This window comes from Pezoporus occidentalis, unplaced genomic scaffold, assembly GCF_034315485.1.
Source record: "Pezoporus occidentalis ecotype Australia unplaced genomic scaffold, CSIRO_AGI_Poc_V1 ctg175, whole genome shotgun sequence".
In the NCBI taxonomy this organism is placed as follows: Eukaryota; Metazoa; Chordata; class Aves; order Psittaciformes; family Psittacidae; genus Pezoporus; species Pezoporus occidentalis.
This window is the reverse complement of record NW_026913586.1, coordinates 1,220,220-1,241,878: the sequence shown is the minus strand read 5'-3', so window position 1 is coordinate 1,241,878 and position 21,659 is coordinate 1,220,220. Positions and strand designations below refer to the sequence as shown.

The 21,659-nt window shown below is 49.8% G+C and overlaps 2 protein-coding genes across 6 annotated transcripts; one reads left to right on the top strand and one right to left on the bottom strand.

Moving 5' to 3' along the window:
• The first annotated feature begins 53 nt into the window (after positions 1–53).
• Positions 54–18,802, top strand: LOC134161483 (ninein-like protein). 5 transcript variants are annotated; one of them, XM_062614352.1, is made up of 17 exons: positions 65–1,107; positions 1,389–1,524; positions 1,608–1,745; positions 1,969–2,107; positions 2,777–2,887; positions 3,500–3,589; positions 5,373–5,469; positions 5,963–6,102; positions 7,130–7,455; positions 10,830–10,937; positions 11,633–11,702; positions 13,213–13,467; positions 14,477–14,689; positions 15,317–15,433; positions 15,527–15,767; positions 16,242–16,451; positions 18,276–18,802. In XM_062614352.1, the coding sequence occupies exons 2-15, from the start codon at positions 1,457–1,459 to the stop codon at positions 15,713–15,715; spliced, it is 2,061 nt and encodes a 686-aa protein (XP_062470336.1). In that variant the 5' UTR covers positions 65–1,107; positions 1,389–1,456; the 3' UTR covers positions 15,716–15,767; positions 16,242–16,451; positions 18,276–18,802. The 5 variants fall into 5 exon arrangements, with proteins under 5 accessions (XP_062470338.1, XP_062470337.1, XP_062470336.1 ...); XM_062614351.1 differs by having other exon boundaries at positions 65–1,194; XM_062614353.1 differs by lacking the exon at positions 16,242–16,451 and having other exon boundaries at positions 64–1,524.
• Positions 17,534–20,753, bottom strand: GINS1 (GINS complex subunit 1). Its single transcript, XM_062614356.1, has 7 exons — positions 20,628–20,753; positions 20,489–20,553; positions 20,284–20,379; positions 19,810–19,900; positions 19,185–19,301; positions 18,255–18,329; positions 17,534–18,015 (listed from the first exon to the last, which is right to left on the bottom strand). Exons 1-7 carry the CDS (start codon positions 20,700–20,702, stop codon positions 17,947–17,949), a joined length of 588 nt encoding a protein of 195 aa, XP_062470340.1. The 5' UTR covers positions 20,703–20,753; the 3' UTR covers positions 17,534–17,946.
• Between the last annotated feature and the right edge of the window lie 906 nt (positions 20,754–21,659).

The window sequence follows — 21,659 nt, the reverse complement described above, 5'->3', positions numbered from 1 at the left end:
GTGTTTAGTCTGGAGAACAGAAGGCTCAGGGGAAACCTTACCGCTTTCTGCAACTACCTGAAAAGAGGATGGAGAGAAGAGGTGACTGGTGTCTTCTCTCAGGTAACAAGCGACAGGACAAGAGGAACAGCCTCAAGGTGCACCAGGGGAGGTTTAGATTGGGTAGTAGGAAAAATTTTTCTCAGAAAAGGTGCTCAGGCATTGGAACAGGCTACTCAGGGCAGTGGTGGAATCATCATCCCTGAAAGTGTTCAAAAACTGTAGATGAGGCACTCATTGACATGGGGTAGTGGTGGCCTTGGCAGTGCTAGGGTAACGGTTGGACTAATGATCTTAAAGGCCTTTTCCAACCCAGTTGATTTTATGGTTCTATGATCTATGACTCTGGAATGTGCTGTGGGTTGGCTGTCATCACCCTGCCAGCCAGGTCAGCTCCATACAGGGTCCTGAGCAAAACTGTTAAAAAAAAAACCCGAAAATTTAAAAAAAAAAATTGTTTCATGTTCTTTTGGCTAAATACTTTGAGGTAAGAGTTCTCTGAAGACAGGTTTCTTCAAGCCTAGTATGAAATCAGTGCCCTTGGGAGATGTCACCAATTCTGTATTGGCTTCCTGGGTTCTGCTTTTCAGTTCCGCTTGGCTGAATCTCATTTACCTTTGAAGCTGATCTCAGCCCGAATTTATCTTCTGGAGCAAACAGAATGTTGTCTGGCAATCCCAATCTGACAGTTTTCACAAGACCTTCTCATGTTCCATGTTGGGCTTTCTTGTGGATACCGAGTTTTCATTGCTTAGCAGGGAGATAAAAGCACATGGTCTGTGCCTGCCAAACTGTTCCCTATGGCTGCTTTAAAGGCAGCTCAGGGTATCTTCCTGGCAGCTTGGGGTTGTTTCTAGAGCATTTTCTAGTACTGATGGGGTTCCTTTCAGTATCCAAAGCTGTCAGTTTTTCTCTACCAGTTTCCCCCACTGACTTACCTCTGCTACTTTCTTCCTCAGAGGAGAATGCACAGGGAAGCAGTGCATCCTTCCAGCATCAGCACTAGGTTTGCAAAGCCTCATCTTATTCCAGTGTGAGCCCTGGAAGAACTTAGAGGAGATCCTCAAGGTCTCTGGTGCTGTCTTGGTGGGTGAAGTGAGCAGCAAGGTCTTTCAGCAAACAGGCAGACAGGGTGGATGAAGCACTTCCAGTCCGGTTTGTGATGGGGTGGCAGGATTTGGCCACCCTAGGGCTGGGGAAAATCGGGGGTAAATGTGATCTAAGCCTGTCTGTGAGATGGGAGGGAGATCTCTGAAAGACTGGAGGGTGGTGAAATGGTGTAACAAAAGAAGTCCTCTTGCACTGTTAGAAGAGGGAGAGAGTGATTTCAGGCTGTGCTGTCCTTGCAGAGGCTGAGTAGCACGTGGAGGAGCAGGTGAGCCTGGCAGAGCTGCCTGCAGCGTTGGACAACACACTCATGGTTTCCAGGAGTGGGCTTCAGTGTGCAGCTCTCATGTCCTACAGATACAAACTGCAGTGCCTCAAGTAAGGGTGTTGCTCCCTGTAAAAACAGGCCTTCTCTGGGGTGCCTGAGATGTTTCTTAATGCACTGCTCACCATGCCTGCAGGATCCAGGTGAGGCAGGTTGCCAGGGAGAGGGACAAGGCGAGGCTGGACTTGCAGAAAGCGGAGAGACGCTGCCTGCGGCTCGGCAGGGAGCTGGATAAGCAATACGTTGCTCTCGAGCACACCCAGAGCAAGCTCAGGTAGGAGGGGTCCTTTTGGTGGAGCAGTGAAAATGTTTTCTTGTTCCTTGCAGCCTCTCCCTCCCTTCTCTTTATGAATCTCCCAATTGTTTTGCCATTGTGTCAGCGACAGAGAAAGAAGTCCCTGAAGCCCCATACCGTCTACTGAGGGGGGGTGTCTGGACCTTGTGGCCATCTGAGATCACACTCCAGGTGCCCCAGTCTTGTTGCTTTTTCCCCCCAGGGATTTTCAAGCAGAAACAGAGGCAAAAGACGTGCTTTTGCAGCAAGCACTCAGTCACCAAGCAAAGCTGGAGGCTGATACACAGCTCTTCCGGGGCACAGAGGCCAGCTGGCAAGGGAGACTGAACCACACCATGAAAGTAAGTAGAATGGCCCTGGTGAAACATCTTCACTTCTTCAGAGGAGGCAGAGCAGAGGTGCTGATAAAGATGAGCCGTTTGTGTTGCTCTTGCTGGGAAGGAAGAAGTTTTATGCAGAAACATCATCAGACACATCCATACTATTGATTTAAATACAGAACTTTTTCCCTTCCCATGACATTATTAAACACCCATGTTGTCTGTCAGGAGTGGTTTGGCCCTTGCCAACACCTGAACACCTGGTGGCTGAGGCTAAAATTGTGCCAAGGACCATGCCAAAAGCAAATGGGATACTGTCCATGTGCCTGGCATTTTCCCAGTGCTGTTCAATGTACAAGTACAGATGGAGACAGCTCAGAACTTGTTGCCTTTGTTGACTGTGGGGAAAGCATAGTTTTGTGAAGTAGAGGTGGAGATGAGCCTTGTGGGGCTGTAAGCTCTTACTCTGCAAAACCCACTCCTATGTCTGTCTTTTGGAGATAAACCAAACATCAGCCCATGTGGTGTGTGTCAGCAGCATGCTGGCTGAAGCAGGATCTCTTGGGAACTGTGCTGTGTTTTACATGCCTATTGTTTTACAGCTTCCTCATGAAGTCCCGTGGCTGGTGAACCCCTCCTGCAATGTGAGGACCCACAATATCCCAAAAATCTTCTCCCTTTTGTCTGCAGGAGAACATAGAGCTGCAAAACAAGGTCACGGAGATGACTGAGAAACTGGCAGCCTCTGAGAAGCTGATGTTGGAGTTGCAGAAACAACTAAACTTTGTTGTGAAAGACAAGGTAACCTTTCTTTCTCTATTGCAGTTAAATAGGAACTTTAGAGGAACTCATCAAAAGATTGGTCTTTTTCTGTGAAATCTTGTGTATTTTGGGTCAGTTGTTATGGTCTTCCCATCTTCAAACTCTCCTGCACATTAATGGCAACTGGGAAAGAAAAAATACTGACTTTTAACTTAGGCCTTTTGAAGCTTGAAAAAAAAAGAAGAAGGATTAGCAAAGTTTGCAATTGCAGAAAATTCTACTAATCTGCAGTCTTCAAATGAAGGACTTCGGAGTTTGGTTTCCAGAAAAGAAAATATTTCTTTTTCAAAAGTATTGATATAAGTGGTTACTTTTAGTGTCTTCCACTCCAGAAAGGCACCTGGTAAAATGGATGTGGGGAGAGAAATGCATCTATGATCTTGTTAGGCAGTTTGGGAAGGCTGGCTGCCTGCAGTTTGGTACCTCATACATGAAAGAAAATGCTTTTCCTCTTTCTGCATCTAACCCATCCCACAGGTGTCCATATGAACCCCTCCACTGAATCTATGTAGGCTGTAGCACTGTGAGCTTATGGCTCTCCAGTTGGAGAGGTGTTCATTCCCTTGATGATGTTTCCCTGTGCTTGTGCAGCTGGGCCAGGTGGGGTCCCACAGTCCAGAGCTCCTGAACCAGAGTGAGTGCTTCGCAGAGATTGTCCTGGAGTACGAGCGACAGTGCCAGGTACAGATGGGCAGCTCTCCAGCGGAGCTGTTGTGAAAGCACAGCTCCCATCAGCACGTCCATTGGCTTGGGGGAGAGGAAGGAGGCAGCTCTGATCAGAGTGCAGAGGGGTGATACCTCCTGTTTTGCTCAGAGTCCTTTGCCAGGAGGCAGGACACAGCAGTGCCCCCAGTAAAGCAGCCTGTCTCCTTCTCCTGCAGCCCTCCATGGGGTATGGAGGTATACCTTCCTGGTATACTGGCAGGGGGAAGTAGGGCTGGATTGTAAATTCTTCCTTTCCTGCCATACTGTAGCCACAGGCTTATTGTTTGGGAACAGTGTAGCTCTGTGTATGAGGACAGACCACCTTGCATCTGAAATGCAAGGAGAAAGCTGTTCTCCCTGTGTGGAAAGCATGTTGTCAGCTAAATTCTATCTTTTTGTTTTTCCCTTCTTCCTTTTGGCCCACATTTTAACAACTCCCACAAAAATTGTTGCTGATGGGCTCTGCTAGAGAGTCAAGGTGAGCTTGTCCTGAGCACACACCTGGTGTATGTGTGTGGCCCAGGCATTGGTGTTGTGTGTATTGTACTTTATGCAGGGTGCTGTGCCCCTGCCCAGAGCTTTGGGCTTTCTGGGAAGTCAGCACCGCCTCCATTTCCCTTCTCTTCTCTTGTGTATCTTGCATGCTTTGAGTTGCTGGATGCTCTGTGCCTCGACTCCTGAGTCCTGTGCTCATTGCACTGCCCGTGTTTCCAAGTCCTGTGTGTGACTGGGGAGCACCACTGAGTAGAGACGATGAGTTACCAAATCCCCCCAGCAGGGGCAGAAATCTGCAGTTTCAGCGAAGCCATTTCATGGATGCAGCAGACTCTTGAAGCTGTAATTAAAGGCAAACATGCTGGAGCACTACCCAGTGCAACATTGCTCCAGGTGGCACCAGAGGGTTGAAGATGCTCTGTGCTGCAATTTTTCCTCCCATTGAGCAGCCCCAGAGTTGCCTGTGAGAATGCTGATGGAGGAACAGATTTATCCTTGTTGGATGCTGTTAGCCCCCCTCCTCCTCTGCTCTCCTGTTTAGAATGGAGGTTAAACAAGCTGCGTTTGCATTTGTCTAGATCTGCTCAATAATATTTATTAATGGGGATCTTTGGAAGTATCGTAGTTCAGTCTCCATCATTTTCCTGGGTGGCAGCATATGGGATATAATTTGATGTCTGTTCAAAGTGGAACATTCAGAGCCTGGAAACGTTCCCTTCCTGAGCCCTGTTGGACTTGTCTTACTGCAAATACTGCTCTTGCTTTGTCTGCATACAGTAATGCTTGTTGGCTAGCCCAGATACCCACAGGAATGTCTTGAGAATGTAGCACAAACCTCTGGTCTATGTAAGGGGTTATACTGAGATCATGGTGTTTCTTGTGTGTTGTTCACTAGCACGGGTTGTGTTTAGATGAGGAGGGGTCTCAGGAGGTTCAGCCTTCTGAGGTGTCTGCAGAAACCCATGGTTTTGTGTGATTTTGCATGCAGGGGCATTTGCTTGTGGCTCTTCGTGCTTCACATTGTGTAATGATGGTAGTCACAATCATATGGGCTTGTATTTTTTTTCTGTCTTTTCAAAAATCTCTCATTTCTGCCTGTTGGGGGAGGAAGACAATTCTTCTGCCTTATTCTGACTGTGCTGGTGAGGGGACTATGCACTTCATGCTGCAAGATCCTCTGAGTACACATGGCTGTTGGGAGTCATGGGTGCTCAGCCCCCTGCAGCCCTGGGGAGCTTTGTAGCTGCATCAGTCTCTGCTTCAGGTGCTGTGTGACCAGAATGGATTGCTGCGAAGGGAGCTGGAAAGGCTGTATCTCCAACTACAGGAGAGCAGGGCTGAGAGAGGGCTGCCAGCAGGAGGTAAAATGGAGGAGGGTTTGATGCCTCTCCATGTTCTCAGCAAGGACAAGGTCCTCTCCACACTGGAGTTTCCATGGGTGTGTGTGGTGGTTTATTGTGCCTGAGCTGCTGCTGCCAGTTCTCATACTGAGCAGCCATGGGAGGGAAGAAGGGGATAATGGGTGGTGAGGATGAGGGAGATCAGGGAAAGGAGACTCTTCCATCTCGAAGGCTGGTGATGGTGACCTGTGGACTAGGCAGCTGGGAGTGAACAGGAAGATTTTCACTGTGATGAATGTTGAAGAAACACAGTATGATGAAGAGGAAGTAGCCCCACACTGTGGGTTGTGAGGTTAGGTTGAGCATTAGGAAAAAACCTTTTGGCCCAAGGGGGCGATGCAGCCCTGAGACTGGTTGCCAGATAGATGGGAGATCTCTGTCTTTTGGGGTTGCATGAGCTTGACTAGATGAAGTTGCATCCATCCTGATCAGGACAGCCTGTCTTGTCTTGTAGGCCTGTCCTCACAGGACTCCTCTCCTGTGTGCCACCATCCCAGCCCTCTGCATCCCACTTCTGTGTGCGCAGAGACATCACTCTCAGTGGAGCAGCTCCAAGAGCAGATGCGGGACCTGAAGGTGCAGCTGGAAATGAAGGTGAGGGGAGTGGGGGGAAATTTCCTGACTTCTTGGCACAACTGCTTGGCAGACACCCTGCTACAGCTTGGCTGATGGGGTGTCTGCTGGAGATTTCAGGCTGGGGAGCAGACTGGTACCTTGTCTCTCTGCTGGGAGCATGTGCTTCTCTTAGCTGGTAGGAGGATTTGAAGCCCTCACTGGCTGGCAAAGGCTTTGTGGAAATCTCTGTCATCCTGCAAAATACTTGTGTGGGTCTTGCTCTTTATGGGGAGCCAGAGATTACTCAGTGTTGGTGTCACAGTAAAACCAGTGGCAGGACTAAGATGTGAAGCAGATGGGTGTCTCCTGGGAGCATGGCGGGTATTAGAGCCCTGTCTCCCTGGGCTTGCAGCACACTTTTAAGCAGCTTGCCTAAGTTGACAGTATGAGCCCAGCCACACTGGGCTCTAGACAGCAGTGAGTGCTCATGTGAGAAGGCTCAGTTTCCACTTTCACTCCTGCTTTTGCTGCTGAACTGGGAGGTCAGGGATGCTTGCTGGGTTTCCACTGCAGCACTACAAGAGTGAATCCTAGACTGTCACAGCTGATGCAGAGTTCAAGGCACACAAAGCTGTTTGCAGATCTGCCCGCTTTGTAGTCCTGCCTTTGTGCTGATCAAATCCTGGAGTTTCCGGCATTTACAGGGAAGCCTTGGGGAGTAGCAGCTACACATCTTGACAAGGAACCACTCTGTGGGGTGGAGGAGGAATATGAGGAGCAGAGGCAGATGATGCCCTCACATCTCCCTTCTCCTCTCTGGGGTCCCTTGCAAAAAATGGAGAAGGGAGAAGGTTGTTGGGAAAAGCTGGGGACTACCAATATCTGCCTATTAGAGGCTGCTGTGTGAGACTTGGTTATTGCTCTAAGTTCAGTAGGGCCTAGAACTGCCTGAAGAGTGTCCCCTGTTGAGAGGGATCAAGAGGATTAATCTGAGCAGAGCTATTGGATGAGAGGGGAGCTCTCAGGATTACGGTGCTAATACCCAAATCCTGTCTTCTCCCAACAGATAAACTATTACGAGGAGAAAATCAAGTTAATGAGGAAAAACTTTGAGAGTGAGAGGAAGGACAGTGAGGAAAGCTTCAGGACTGAGATATGCAAGATGGAAGACCAGAAAAGAGACCTGGAAGAAACAGTTGCAAAGTACCAGGCTGTAATTGATCACCTGAAAGAGAAAAAATGTGTGTGCAGCATGGAGCTGGAGGAGAGGTTTGAGGTGGAGCAGTCCAGGGTGGGACAGCAGCACACTGAAGACATTTACCATCCAGGGCAGCAGCTGGACCAGGAGGGAGGAGAGCTGAGGATGTGGCGCAGGGACAGAGAGAGCCTGAGGTCTGGTACTGATCTCTTTCTCTGGCTAAGAGGGAGACTAGGAGTGCATCCCCTGCTCATACCAGAGTAGGTTGGGCTGATTCCTCCTGGGGATGGATAACTGCTTTAATTTGGAAGAAAATTTGGACAGTATTGCAGGGCTGCAGCTGTTTGGAATGCGGTGTCTGAACTCACCTTAAGTGAATGTTTGATATTTCAAGACTTAAGTTTCCCTGCATGTTCCACAAGCTTGCGTCAGAGGCAGTGCCCACCAAAGATTGTACCTCAAAACAGTGGGAGGAGTGAGAGCTTTCATCAGCGTTTTCTTAGTATTTCTTCTCTTTCTTGGTCCTTCAGCAAACTTGCACCTACTTGCTAGATCATCGCAACTGGCTGTCTTTAAAGCAGAAAAAAATAGCTTAAATTTCTCTTTATAGCAAAACAGACTGGCTTGTGGGAGGGTAAGGTTGTCACTAAATGGCTGTTCATCTTTCTCTTCTTGTGCTTTTGGTGCTAGTTCTGCAAACTCCCCAGGATGGCCTTGCAGAGGAGACTGAAGGAGAATTGGACAGGAAACTTCCCTGTCCATGCCTGCCCCCTCTTGCTTCCCAGCACACCCCACCACTACCCTTAGGCTTTCCTCATGTCTCTTTGCTGGTGTACGTCCCTTCAGGAGCAGAGTCCCCTTTGGCAATAACCAAGCAGAGGGTTTTACTAAGTCATTATCCCTGTTTTAGGGATGAGGAGCTGAGATACGGGGTAGGTGTGGCAGAAAGGAGGTGACTTCACTGAAGTTTGTGTCAGACCAGGGGAGCAAACCCAAATAACAGGAATACAAGGCATTTGAGCTGTGTTACCACCATCTCTGGTGACTGGTGGAGGGACTGGCTGTGGTAGGGAGCTTTCAGAGTTGTTGGACAACCTCTGATGGATGAGTGAGAAGTGTAGAACTTCTCAAAGTGGTGTGGGAGCTTTCTGTAATGTTTAAGTAATTGCCTTGACTTTGCAACCTAAAGAAAACTTCTCATTGCCTCTCCAGCAAAAGTATGTTCTGAAGCTGGCTGAGCTCTTCAAGCTGTGTTATCAAATCCAGGTCAGCAAAACGGCTTTTATGTTTTGGAAAGACGCAGAGGTTGAGCATGGTCAAGAGCTGTTATGGAGTGTATGGCTGTGTGACAACAGCTGTAAGGCTCTGTAGCAGCAGCATTGGTGTGAGAGGTGATTTCCCAATGATAAAGGCTGCAAGGCTAGGACCTCAGGAGCCCAGGAGAGGCAGCAATGGAAGCGAAAGGAAAAGGACATGGTCTCTGTGGAAGAAGAGGCAGCTAAAATTGGAAGAGAAGATTAATGAGGAGCAAGTTAAGATGTGTGAGATGCTGGCTGCTGAGAAGGAAAAGAGAAAAAAAGCAATGAGATGAAATCGGAATAATGCAGAGATCATGGGGCTCACAGCTCAGGTACTTGAAGGGACAAGGTGTCTGGAGGGCTGCCCTCTGGGGAAAAAGGAGTGCATCCCCAAGGCTCAGATGAGCAGGTGGACCAAAGTCTGCTGCCTGTTGCAACTTTAGCACCAAAGGAACAGGAAAGAAATAAAAAACACTGTGATGGATGGACCAGTGTGGACATCTGTTGCAGTGAATGGCCTGCTCAATCTAGAAGCTGGAGCCAGAGCAGAAAGCTTTTGTCAAGGAGAAATGAAATCTTGATAGACAAGGGAATGTGCTTGGGAAGGAGGCAGAGAGAGCAAAGTTAAATGTCTGCCTTCACACAGCATGCAAAAGCAGTATGTTAGGACATAGACTTGATCTGAAGGGCAACAAGAGGGAAAACAGCCCTGCGAGGCAGAGTGGCACAGCAGCATAGAAAGAAACATGACATTCAGGCTGTCAAAATTGAGCTGAAAAAGGAAAGGAAAGGGGTGAAACTGGAGCTGATGTAGCTGAAACATGTGCACTGCTTGGAAAATGACCCAGAGCTCAAGAGAGTAGCAGGTTTGCAGAACTGTGCTGCTGCTGAAGAAAAGCAGATGCCTTGTGAAACGTGAAGCTGCTTAACAACATGATTGTCCAAAGACACTCTTAACAGCAGCTGTGTTCTCTCTTGACACTCTCTAGCAGCAGCTATGTTCTTGCTGTGCCCCGCATGCCTTTTACTAACCACGGGAGTGTGGTCAGAGAGCTGGGATGTGATAACGTGGCTGTAGCTGGCTGTGCATTTGTCTCCTCTGCCTTGTACTGCTGTCTGTGGGTTGCTGGAGCTGCCACGGGAAGCACAGCATGTGAATCCTGATGTGAAACTGACTTTTAAAGCAGCTGCTGTGAGGAGCACCCTGCCAAGCAGGGGGAGCAAGCAGCTCACAGTCTGTGTGCTCCCTCTTGTACAAGAGAGGAAGAACTTCCCCACTCAGCTCCTCTGCTTCACACATAGAATCATAGAATAGTTAGGGTTGGAAAGGACCTTAAGATCATCTAGTTCCAACCCCCCTGCCATGGGCAGGGACACCTCACACTAAACCATGTCACCTAAGGCTTTGTCCAACCTGGCCTTGAATGCTGTCAGGGATGGAGCATTCACAGCCTCTCTGGGCAACCCATTCCCATGCCTTACCACCCTAACAGGAAAGAATTTCTTCCTTACATCCAATCTAAACTTCCCCTGTTTAAGTTTGAACCCATTACCCCTTGTCCTGTCACTACAGTAACACTACAGTAACTACATGCAACACCACAAACTGCAGTGCTGTCTACGATGGACAGTCCATTCTCCTGCACTTTTCCCTGAGGAATTTGGGTCCTGTATGGGGTTTAGCAGTAGTTGTTAGATATGACTGTCTGATTGACACAGGACTGAGCTTCCTACCCACAAGTTCCAGTATTCGTGGCCTCATGAGAGACTGGGATACCAGTAGGGATGGAAGGATAAGGAGGCATAGAGGCTGCCTTGGCTTTGGGGTCATAGCTGTTACATCCAGCAGTGTAAAATCACAAAGGCCACATAAGCAAGCTGACTTATTCAGATGTGGCTTTGTTGCAGTTGAAGGGTTGGACTTAACCACCTGGTTATCCTTAGTGAAGTCTTGGTGTGTCTTAATGAGCCAGATCTCTTAGTTTCTACTTCTTGGCAGGCCTGCAAAATAATTTCAGTCACCTGGAAGCCAAACAGATTGAGGGTCTGATGCTTTTTGTCCTTATTCACCTTTATTTCCCTTTTCTTGAAGACCTACTCCTTCTCTGCCAGTCTCTTGATGGTCCTCACATTTTGCGTGAGTTATTGGATGGTTTCTTTAGTTTCTGCTGTCCTTGCAAGTCAAATGGGGATGGAGCAGGGAGCCAGTGTAGAACGCCAAGATCAAACTGGGCTTTTGCATGGTGTTCTCACACTGTCTCTCCCTGCAGGGAAGAGCTGTGCCAGCTGCTGGAGGAGAACAGTGTGCTGAAAAGTCAGCTTGGGAGACTTCAGCAAGAGCTGAGGCTGGCAAAGGAGAAGGGCAGTGAACACAATGGGTAAGAGAGGAGCCAGCTGTAGGAAGCTGCAAATGGGCGGAGAGCTGATGCACGTAAAAGGAACAGCCACTCAGGTGCATTTACCAGATTTCAGATGACTTGTTCCTGCCTTTTGTTTTCTTGTTTCTGAGCAAGCCAGCACTCTCACACCCTTTGCTCACTTAAAAGCAGCCAGCCAGTGCTGGGACAGGCTTGAGGAGGTCAGAGCACAGGAACCAGAGCTGGGTTTGGGGAAGGCTGTGGGGATAGGTATGCTGATGGAGGAAACTATGGGCTTCTTCACTACACAAGCATGTTGGCCTGCTGCTGCCTTAGGAAGCTTGAGGTAGGTACTAAGGTCACCCACTGAACCATAAATCCAAGGAGAGCCATGTTTCTGGTGTGGATAGTCCCAAGACTTTGCTAAGATGGCTCTCCTACTGTTCTTCATCCCCTGATTTTTAGGTCTCCGAGAGTGCTGCAGGACTTTGGGTGTCCCCAACTGTCTGCCCTGGGTTGGGCTGAGTGACCTGTTGGATCAGAGACACCTGACCCACTGATGAATCAGTTCAGGACCATATCTGTTATGGCCTGTCTTTGCTTCCTCTTGCAAACCAAAACCAGACATGTGGCTCCCCAGAACGAGGCCCTTCCCTGGGGGGGACATGGTTTCCTTGTCTCTGGCTTGAAGCTCATAATTTTCCTCTCCCTGACAGGAAGCACAGGAGTCAGTTGGGCAGAGAGAAGTTGGAAGAACTGGCTGAAATACCAGAGTTAACAGCGTTGGTAAGAAGCCGTTAACACTGACAGGCTCTTGGCTGAAGGATATAGGAGGACAAAGCCTAAGTGTGCTTATAGAGAATGGGAATGTTTGTTTCAAATGTTCAAACCCAGTCTTGCTTTGAAAAGCCAACTTCATTTTATAGCTTGTCAAGTAGAGACAATTTGGGTGACAAAAGCCAGTGAAGGTCTTACAGAGGGTGTTACTACAAAATCTTTAATGAGGTTCTTTTTACCTGCTTGTACTCTTCCTCCTAGAGGTTTTGCTCACTCCCAGCCGCAAACATGCATGCTAACAAGCCCTTGGACATGTGTGCACACAAGCCCTGGCCAGGATTCCTTGTGTGTAACATGGACAAGGGTTGCAGGCTGTTCATTCCTCATCCCATTCCTCATTCCTGGGAACCACAACCTGTTTTTTGGACATGTCTTGTACTCTCTGGGGCCTTCAGCTGCAGCAGTGTGGCTTTTGCTGGCCCTTGCTGGTTACATCTTCCGTTAATTATCAGCCACAAGCCTGCTGCCTGTTGTTTGCTTTTTCTCCTTTGGAGCAACGCTCTCTGGGTTTCCCGTTTTCCTGGGATGCTAGCAGAGGAATGGGGTGTAGGGTGTGTTGCTGCCCTGCTGTTAGATGCAGATTTTCTCCTGACATGTTACCTGTGCAGTGGTCTGGTCAGAGCATGGGGCAGAAACAGCACATTGCTCAGCATTACCGCTAGGGATAGTGTCCTAGGAGCAATGTCTAAGGGGTGGATACCCTTTAGTGTTGATGCACGCTGCTCTTGTAACCCTTACTCTGCTCCTTCATCTGGTACTTTTACACATGCACGTGTCCATTTATACTGTATTGTTTCCAGTCTAAGTATTTCTATTTAACATCATGAAATCACAGAATGTTTTGGGTTGGAAGGGACCTTAAAGGTCATTTTAGTTCCAACACCCTGCCGCAGGCAGGGACACCTTCTGCTAGACCTGTCACTATCCCCCTTGTAAAAGGTCCCTCTCCAGATTTCTTGTTGGCCGCTTCAGGCACTAGAAGCTGCTCGGAGCCTTCTCTTCTCCAGGTTGAACAAGCCCAACTCTCAGCCAGTTTCTGTAGCAGAGGTGCTCCAGCCCGTGGAGCATCTCTGTGGCCTCCTCTGGACTTGCTTGAGCAGGTCCACGTCTCTCTTGTGCTGTTACCCACAGAGCTGGATGCAGCACTGCGGGGGGGGGGGGGGTCTCACAAGAGCAGAGTAGAGGGGGAGTATCCCTTGTCCTCAGAAACATCCCCCAGTGACTTCCTCCAGAGCTTCCATCCGTTGAGGAATTTCTCACCTTGAATGTTGTGCTGCTTTGGTCAGGCTGGGAAATGAGGGCTCTTGTCCTGAGTGTCCACAAAGCCTTGCAGCAACAGCTGTGTTCCTGAGTGGAAACCCAGTGGGGACAGTATGGGACAGGTTAAGTCTCTGCTGCCTCTCACCCCACCCCAAGCCTCTGTGCATGAATTGGTTTCTTTTTCCTCAATCTTTTCCAGAGTGAGAAGAGCAGCAGGGAGATCTCCCACCTGAATGTAAGGATGTGTCGACTGGGCTGTGAAGTCACTGAACACCAGGCTGGCCATGGTGTTCAGTGCCCTGACACCAGCCCATTGTGGAGCCAGAGGCTTGCAGAGGCTGAGCGGCTACGAGACGCAGAGATGGCTGCAAGGCTGGAGCACCACCAGCAGCATGCAGCATGTTGGATGGAGATGGAGCTGCTTCAACAGCAGCTCAAGGCCTCGCAAGAGAAGGTGACTGTCATTCAGTTGGTGACAGGGTGGCTGCTGAGCTGTCCTTGTGATGTTGGTATTGTCCATCTCAGGACTGTATTGGACACCTTCCCTAGCAGAAAAGAGGGTCCGCTTCCTTTCTGTGGGGGACAAAGGACTCACCCTCCCACTCAGATATGTCTGAAGCAAGTTCAGGTGCAGCTTGGGATAAGTCCTTACTTGCAGCTAACCTTGTTTCCTCTGTCCTTGTCCTGTGCAGGCTGGCTGGGCAGAGGAGATGGAGGCTGAGTGAAGGTGGCTCATTTGGGAGTGCCAGGAGCTGTGGTTTCCCCATGGCTCAGCTGACAGAGGAACGAGAGGGGTGGCAGGATCAGGCAGAGATGACAGGGCCAGGCAGGCCATGTTTGAGGTGGGGGAAGTCAGAGCAGGCAAACAAGGACCACTAGGACAGAGGAAAGCCAATGTGAGAAACCTCAAAATGTATTAATATCCCTCTCCTGCTTTCTACCCTGGGAAAAGGCTCAGGGACTGGCTTTCCAGAGTACAGCTTGTGCCAGCCACTCCTAGAGCAAAGGTGGACCAAACTTGCTTCCCCTTTTGCTAGTGGCAGGAAGCAGAGGGCATGATGTACAGGCAGCGATTGAAGCCCAGCTTGCCTGTGATATATCTAAGAACAAATGCAAGCGAGCAGCCCCCTCTGCCTCCTGCCATTGCAGCACTTGAAGCTAGGACTCCCTCCCAGAGGATCCCACCAGTAACTCCTGCTTCTTGCTGCTCAGCAAGGGGAGCATCCTTCAGCAAGGGGTGTCTGTTTCTCCTGCAGCTCTCAGTGCTCTCCATTCTGGCTTTGTAGGCTTGCCCAGCACACACCACTTCCACAGTCCTGCTGCTCTGCTGTGGCCATGTTGGCATGGGAGCCAAGTGGGGGCTGAGGGTGCTTCCCAACCTCTCCCTCACCTTCGGCACACCCTGTGCCTGTCCCATTGCTGGCAAAAAGCTGTAATCGGCTATTGGCCTTTCTGTGTTGCAGCTTTTAGAAGCCAAAGCAAGCCTGAGCCTGGCCCAGACTCGGCATGCTTTGCAGTTGCAGCAGGTCAAAGCCCAGATGAACAACATGGTGCCAAGGAAACATTTTGAGGAGCTGCAAACCAGCTTGAGAGCAGAGCAATGCAAGGCTCAGCAGCTCCAGGAAAACCTCCACCGGCAGGCTGAGCAGACATGCAGGCAGCTGCTCAGGACGCAGGTAAGCAGGGAATTGCGGGAACTCAGTCAGGGGTAATAGGGTGGGAGCACTCCCAGCCGGGAAGCCACCAGAGGTTTGGGTATATCAAAGCCTATGTGGAAAATGCACTTCAACGTGCATCTGCAGTTTTCATTCTTCATGAATGTAGTCACAGCCCTGCACTCAAACAGGAACCCTCCCCTCTCTAATCCACCTACCCCAGGCTAGGTACCTTGTGCTTGAGGAGCAGGAGTTACCAGGCAGACACTCTGTTGACTCAAGCTGGGGAAAGTTTGAGCCCTGTATGTGGAGATGTAGCCTGCATATAGTGCTGTGGTTTTGTCTCAAGAGCACTGGGCAACAAGGTGTTGGGGTTTTGTTAGTTTGTGTTTTGTTTCAGGACAGTGTAATTCAATTGCACTAACCTGAGCAAAGGGAGGAAATTGTAACCTAAGGAATTAAAATGAGCAGACACAAAAACTGTATCCAAGGAAACTATGTCTCTTCTTCGGCTTTTCTGGACATGACCCAGTGATCCCCTCATGCTCTTCTTCAGAGTGTGAGGATCTCTGAGCAGGGCCCTGGGGAAATGGATAGTCCTGGATTGCCTGGGAACAACCCAACATTAGTCTTTGTTGCCTGCTGCAGGAGGAACATGAGCGTCAGCTGCAGGCAGCTATGGATCAGGCAGAGGCGCTGGAGCACAACCTCAGGAGTACTGAAGCTGTGCTGGCAGAGAGAGCAGCTCAGCTTAAAGATGCCCAGGTGAGTGGAAGAGGGGTTAGCACTGCGTGTTCCTGCCTGGCTGGGAGCCCAGCATGGGGACCGTGAACCTTTAGCCTTCTGTCCTTGCTGTAGTCCCAACTCTCCAGGAACAACCTGCTGATTGAAGAACTCTGTGAAGAGAACAGGGGGGTTGCAATGGCCCTGCAGGCAGCTGAGCTGAAGCAGAAGAGTACTGAGGAGAAGAACCAGCTGTTGGAGGAGCAAGCCTCAGCTCTGAAGCAGGTCATTGGAAAAATCACACCAGCATCTTTGAATGGGTGATAGGGCACGTGCTGTGGCAGCCTTGCCCCTGGTCCTGGCCAGGCTTTGTCAGGTATGGAAAAGATATGTCTAGGTTGGGAAATAAACCTTTTCCTCCCTGGTCTTGCCAGGATTTTCCTGGGTAGAAAGTAGAAAATGAAGAAACCAGACAGAGTCCTTTAAGGAAATTGATCCTGTGGATGGCTGAATTTTCCTACTGAAAGCAGCAGTGTTTGTGCCTTTCTCAGTGGCAGTGTGCTGTTGTAACTCAGGTCTGCCTAAGGGCAGCCATCCCACAGGAGCTGCCTGCGCTCTGCCAGCAGGTTGAGTGGTGGTGCAAAAGCTCTCTCTCTATGGAAGGCTGCTGTTGGGGCCATGATGTTGCAGCTGAAAAGCCAGGGCAGGAAAGCTTGCAAGTTCTTGCATTTGGCTTTCTCCAAACAGGAAATCTGGATTGTGGCATTAAAATGTCTGCAGTATTGCAGTACCTCCTGCCACCTCCATCTGCTCTGTATTTCAGCTGTTGTTAAACTTTTATTCCCTACAGCTTCTCTTGGGCTTTAGGAAACTCTGGCCCTCCTAAAGCCTGAGCCTACGATCAAAACCAACCTGATGCCAGATTGTTGCCTCTGTGGTGAACAGATCAGAAGGGCTGAGGGAAAAGCCTTTTTTCAGTTTGAACCTTCAAGGCTTGGGGCAGGGCTGGTGACCCATCATCAGGAGCACTGCCCTCCTTCAAAGGATACCAGAAGACATGGTAAGTGAACTGCATCATCTTGCCTTCTTTGTGGCCCTCACACACTGGCAGTGAGCACTGCTCTTGCCAAAATAAGTTGTATAAAAGGTCACAAAGTCAAGCATTCACATTAGCAAATGCCCAAATTTTTTATCTGCCCATAGTGTTGCCCTCTGGATCATTGTCACCAGCGCCCTGCCTTGCTCTGTGCAGAGCAGAGGGTATTTACATGGGTGCTGTGGTTGCCACTAGTTGTGAAAGGACTCCTAGGGTTTTGGGGACTATGGAGACCACTGTACAAGACAGACTACACAAGCCTGTCTGGATCAGGGTAGCAAAGCTGGACAAAGTTAATACAAAGAAGAGGGCTTAAAAATAGCTTAAGCTGTTGCTGGTAGTTCAAGAATAAAAAGGGACAAATAGGCTGAGCTGAAACTCAGCCACTGCTTTTAAGTCCCAGCATGCCAGGGCAGAGGGGTTCCCAGGCCCTGGGACAGTAACAGGAGGTGGGTGGAGGCTGACTAAGGCTTCCTTGATCGAAGACTGTTTTTTCTCCCTGGTGGATGAATGCTGAGACTCGAGTCTTACCTAGGGCTTATGTTTTTGGAAGTGTTACCTCTCAGCCACTACTCAAGAGCGAACACCTCCATTAGGAACACCAGACAGGGAGAGCGGTTCTTCAGCCTTGCTCTGACTTTGTGCTAAGTAAAAACCTTATAATCTTCTCCCTTATCCATTCCCACTCCAAATAATCCCTATACCCTGCCAGATTGTGCTCTGGAGAATGTGATTCTTCCCAGAGGAACACAAGCACAGCCCAGGTGTGCTGTGTGAAACCATGGTGAGGCCCATGACCCGAACTGCAGCCAGTGCTCATTCACTCAGCACCTTAAGAAACATTTATAGGCTTTTGGTGAGAGTCAAGGCTTCATGTGTATCTTAGAAAGAAGCTTATACAGCCTCATCTGACACTTGGAAGAGCAGCTGCACTGAGACACCTAAATAACCAGTTGAGCATCAACCTGCAAGGTCCAGATGGGTTGGGCCAGAGAACCAGGTCAGAGTGTTTAAACAAACAATGTTAACTCTTGAAAAACACTCAATTGAAGGTGAAGCCATTTTTATTTTGCAATCTTGGAGCTGTCCTGCCTTCTGGAGCCCACCTGGTTGGTGTCTTACATGCACAGTGTGAACAAAGAACTGCTCTAGACAAAAATGCATTCATAAAACCTACTTGTAGCTGAGGGCCTTGGATAGACTCCCCTCACCCCCCAGTGCCACCCCCACTGTGCTGGATTCCCAGAATGGTTACACCACCAGGATGCACTGTGGTCAAGAAGAGCCAGCCAGTGTGGTTTGCATACTTTATAAACTCAGGGCTGATCTTAGTGTCAGGTATCGAAGAGGAGTCGCAGGGTGTGCACTGCAGAAATGGAAAGGTATCTGAAGTCCTGCACATACCAGAGTTGAGTCCCCACTGTGGGCAAGCAAAGGTTGTCCCTTCTGTCCTGCATGCTTATGAAAGAACATGCTCAAGGACTCCTTGTCTGATTAACTGCTCACATTTCCAGCGGGGTAAGAAGTGCTGCATGGAAACACAGACAGACTTTTCTTGCAACCCAGGCAGAGTGGATCTGTCACTGCACACAACCAGCTCTGTTGTGCTGTGTGCTCACTGCATTGTGGTACCAGATCAGAGCTGGGCCACACAGACAGCTTGCAGCATGTGCAAGGAGACATGCTGTGAAGCTGGGGTAAGCAGGGGGATGTCATGGGAGTGAAAGGGAAGGAAGAGAAAGGACCACACACTCTTGACATGGGTACCTGGCTATTCTTCTTCAACAGGATCGTGGTACCGTCATCGATCTCAAACTCTCCATAGTCTTTTAAACACCGCACCTACAAAGCAGAAATGCAGCTCTCAGATCATCAGATCTCCCACAGAAAACACCAGGCATCACTGCTGACTTAAAACACATGCCCCAGAACTGTAAGTATGGACACATTCCTATCTGCCTGCTGGATCCTCAACATGGAGCAGATCTGGAAATGCACAACTGGACTGATTCCATGCTCTATAGACTCTGCCTGATGTTTTCTTCCTGCCTCTGCCTGGACCAAGAAGCACCAGCGCGTCCAGTCCTCCAGAGACTAGAGGAAGAGCAGCAAGAGACACAATGTAGGAAGCAGCAGCATTTCCAGAACTTCTCCACACACATACCAGAAAAACTGTGAAACTCTTAAGGAGCAGGTTTATTGCCACTACATCTTCTTTTGAAGAGAACATCAGAGTAGAGCACTTCAGCTACTGACTTTGATGTTTCACATGCTCTTGCTTTGTTCTATCAATTGTATAAAAAGATTTATAGTTTCGTTTGTCAAAGTCCATTTAAAATAACAAGGAAAACCAATTAACATTCCTTAGCATGGGAACAAAGTTTCTAGTTGATGTAGATTTGGTTAAGTTTCTGCAAAATGCCACAAACCTTCTCATCGGGATTCAGACCACTCGCCCTACCACACAAATTCCCTTCAGAGTAGAAATGCTATCTTTCAACAGACTTTGAGCCCTCAGTAGAAGAGGGAGTAAAATGCTGACAGGCAGAACGTAAAGAGTAAATGCAGAAGCCTGTGGAAGCTTTGGTGCTCTTGAAGGCTTTGCTCAATAACATGGCTTGGGATGGGGGTGAAATTCTCTAAAAAACAATAGTTGGGCAAAAAGTTTGTTCACAAACAAAAAACACTTGCACTTACTTCTATGTACAGGCTTTTAGGAGGTTTTATGTCCTGTGTAAGGTCCAGCCCCTCTTCTCCTCCTACTGACTTCATGTAGGTAGCCAGAGACTTTTTGTACCGATTGAACCATTCCACCTGCATATATTGACATTGATTCCTCAGGCAAAGCTGAACAGCTAATGCTGAAAGAGAGGTCCCCAGTGAGTGATACCTAGTTTATCTGTGCTGTCAGACCACTGTTCCAGAGCATGTTTGTACCAGCCAAAGGTGAACGCAAGCTTTTCTAAAGGGAAAGACTGCCACGGAGAGCAATCTGGATTCAGGACACATTCTGCTAATGTTAGCATCTTTGTACATTGGTCTAGAGATGGCATTTGAGAGCAGCATGGGAAGACTTAAGTTCTGCTGGCTTTGAGTTTGATCTTCCACCTGATCCTTGAAAGTGCCAAGCATTACCTGCACTTGGTAGCTGTCTGGGGTTGTACCCGTAGACAATGAATAAACATATTGTTGTTTACAGGAAGACATGTTAAGTGTCACATTTATAGTGGGGGAATTGTACCTTATTTTGATTCTACTAAATAGATAATCCATCAGGAGGAGTAAGGAAAGAGAGGAAGAATTTAAGACAAGGCTGACTCACTTCCTCTGCTGACATGTGAAACTGGATGGCATTTGGCAGGACACTGCCATACTCCCACCTCAGTGCGCGGATCCGCAGCAACCGGTCATACCTGGGGGAAGAAACAAGGGGCAAGCCCAGCATCTTTGCTGAGGCAAACTTTGGCAATATCCCGAGGCAACAAAGCAGAGAGCAAAACCTTAGGTCATTCCACCCACCTTCCTTTAAAAGATGCGATTTTGGACCTATCCAGTAATTAAAGCGTTTAAAGAGCAGGAATAAACAGGGCCAGCGTCTGATGGTACCAGCAATGTGCACTGGGAGAGCCAGTCCCGCAGCTGCCCTGCTACCGCATCCTGCATAGGAACCGCTCGCCAGAGCCGAGCGTCCCAATACCCAGTGCTCCGAGACCTTGTCTCCTCTCAGTGGGTAAGAAGCGACGCTCTGTGACCCCGAAGGCCCGCCGTAGCCCCCCGTGCTCCGCGCCGCACTCACAGGTAGGCCAGGATGCAGCGCTGGTTCCGGAGCAGGCAGCAGTGCCGAAACCGGATGAGGAAAATGAGGTCCGTGCGTCCCGACTTCGCTTCGGACCTGGAGGAGGAGCTGCGTTACCGAGCTGCGGGACGGCTGGGAGAGAAGGGCACACTGTCGGGTTGTGCAGGACGGGACAGGACACCCCGGTACGGGCCGCGACACTCACACATCCGCTTGGTTCTGCTCGTACAGCGCGCGCATCTCTTCCAGTGCCTGTCGCAGCTCCTCCGTCTGCAACACGGGAGAGGGTCAGCGAGAGCAGACCGCCGCCGGGGCCCGTCCCGCTCCCCCCCGGCCCCGCTCACCCGGAAGGGCGGCAGGCTCCCGCCGGTGGTACGATGCAGCTCCCGCACCAGCCCCACCGCGCGCTCCCCCGCCATGCCGCCCCGCCGAGCGCGCGCGCGGGAAGACCCGGCCGCCCCCGCAGCCAATGGGAGTGGTGGGCGGGGATTCGCGGAGCGCGGGGCTGCGCGCCCCCCGCGGGAAACACCGCCGCAGTTACTTGAACCGCGCTCCGCCGGGGCTGTGTGCGGTGCGGGACGGGGGTAGAGCGCAGAGCGGTTAACCGTGAGCGGATCAGGTGGCCCCAGCCCAAGCCTGTCGTGGAGCAGCGCTGCCCCTGTGCTGGGTGAAAAGGACCTGGGTCCTTTCCCACACTAACCGTTGGTGGATGGCTTGGCTTCGCGAGCGAAGATTTGGGAAGGGCTTTAACCACGCTTACTAAGGCATGATGACCAAGGGCAAGTGGGATGTGCAAATCTGGTTGGAAAAAAGGGTGCTTAGGCAATCAGGAAGTGTCTGACCAGGACTGTCATCTCCTGAGGGATCTTGAGCTACCCATGCGCTGGTCCGCGCGCATGCAGTGTTGGATCTGCAGCTTCCCATGCACCTTGTCACCTACTGTTTAGACCCTCACCTGTCCATACAGACAAGTGAGAGTGAGCCCTTCCAGCCTGCACAGTGGATTTTTTTAGGTGAAGAGCAGCTTGCGCAGAACTGGCCTCACCCTTTACACCTGAGGTTTAACTGCCACGGCCTAGTTAGCTAGGACAGTGACAGCAAAGTCTGCAGGCTGTGGGTTTTGTAACAGTGTCCTTCTCTGATGGAAGACCATACAAGGCTAGCCGAGCTCTGTCAGCCCGGGTTTGAAGATAGGAGTTTTCCTTCTCCTTTGAGGAAGGTCTGTCTTTGCTAATGAAGATTTGGGAAGACCTTCACCCATGCAATATGAACAAGGCTGTCATCTCCTGGGTCAGTCACAAGCGACCGAAGACGCAATAGCACAACAACCAGTGTCTAGGTGGGATTCTTAGAGGTGTTCAGTCATAAGCCCGCAG

Bases quoted from the DNA above. Each gene is read 5' to 3' on its own strand.
- LOC134161483 (XM_062614353.1), top strand. From the start codon at position 1,457: ATGGTTTCCAGGAGTGGGCTTCAGTGTGCAGCTCTCATGTCCTACAGA. The intron at 2,108-2,776 runs GTAAGTAGAATG...TTTTGTCTGCAG, and splicing joins GACTGAACCACACCATGAAA to GAGAACATAGAGCTGCAAAA. The intron at 3,590-5,372 runs GTACAGATGGGC...TCTCTGCTTCAG, and splicing joins AGTACGAGCGACAGTGCCAG to GTGCTGTGTGACCAGAATGG.
- GINS1 (XM_062614356.1), bottom strand. From the start codon at position 20,702: ATGGCGGGGGAGCGCGCGGTGGGGCTGGTGCGGGAGCTGCATCGTACC. The intron at 20,554-20,627 runs GTGAGCGGGGCC...CCCGTGTTGCAG, and splicing joins GGAGCCTGCCGCCCTTCCGG to ACGGAGGAGCTGCGACAGGC. The intron at 19,302-19,809 runs GTGAGTCAGCCT...CAATATATGCAG, and splicing joins TTCACATGTCAGCAGAGGAA to GTGGAATGGTTCAATCGGTA.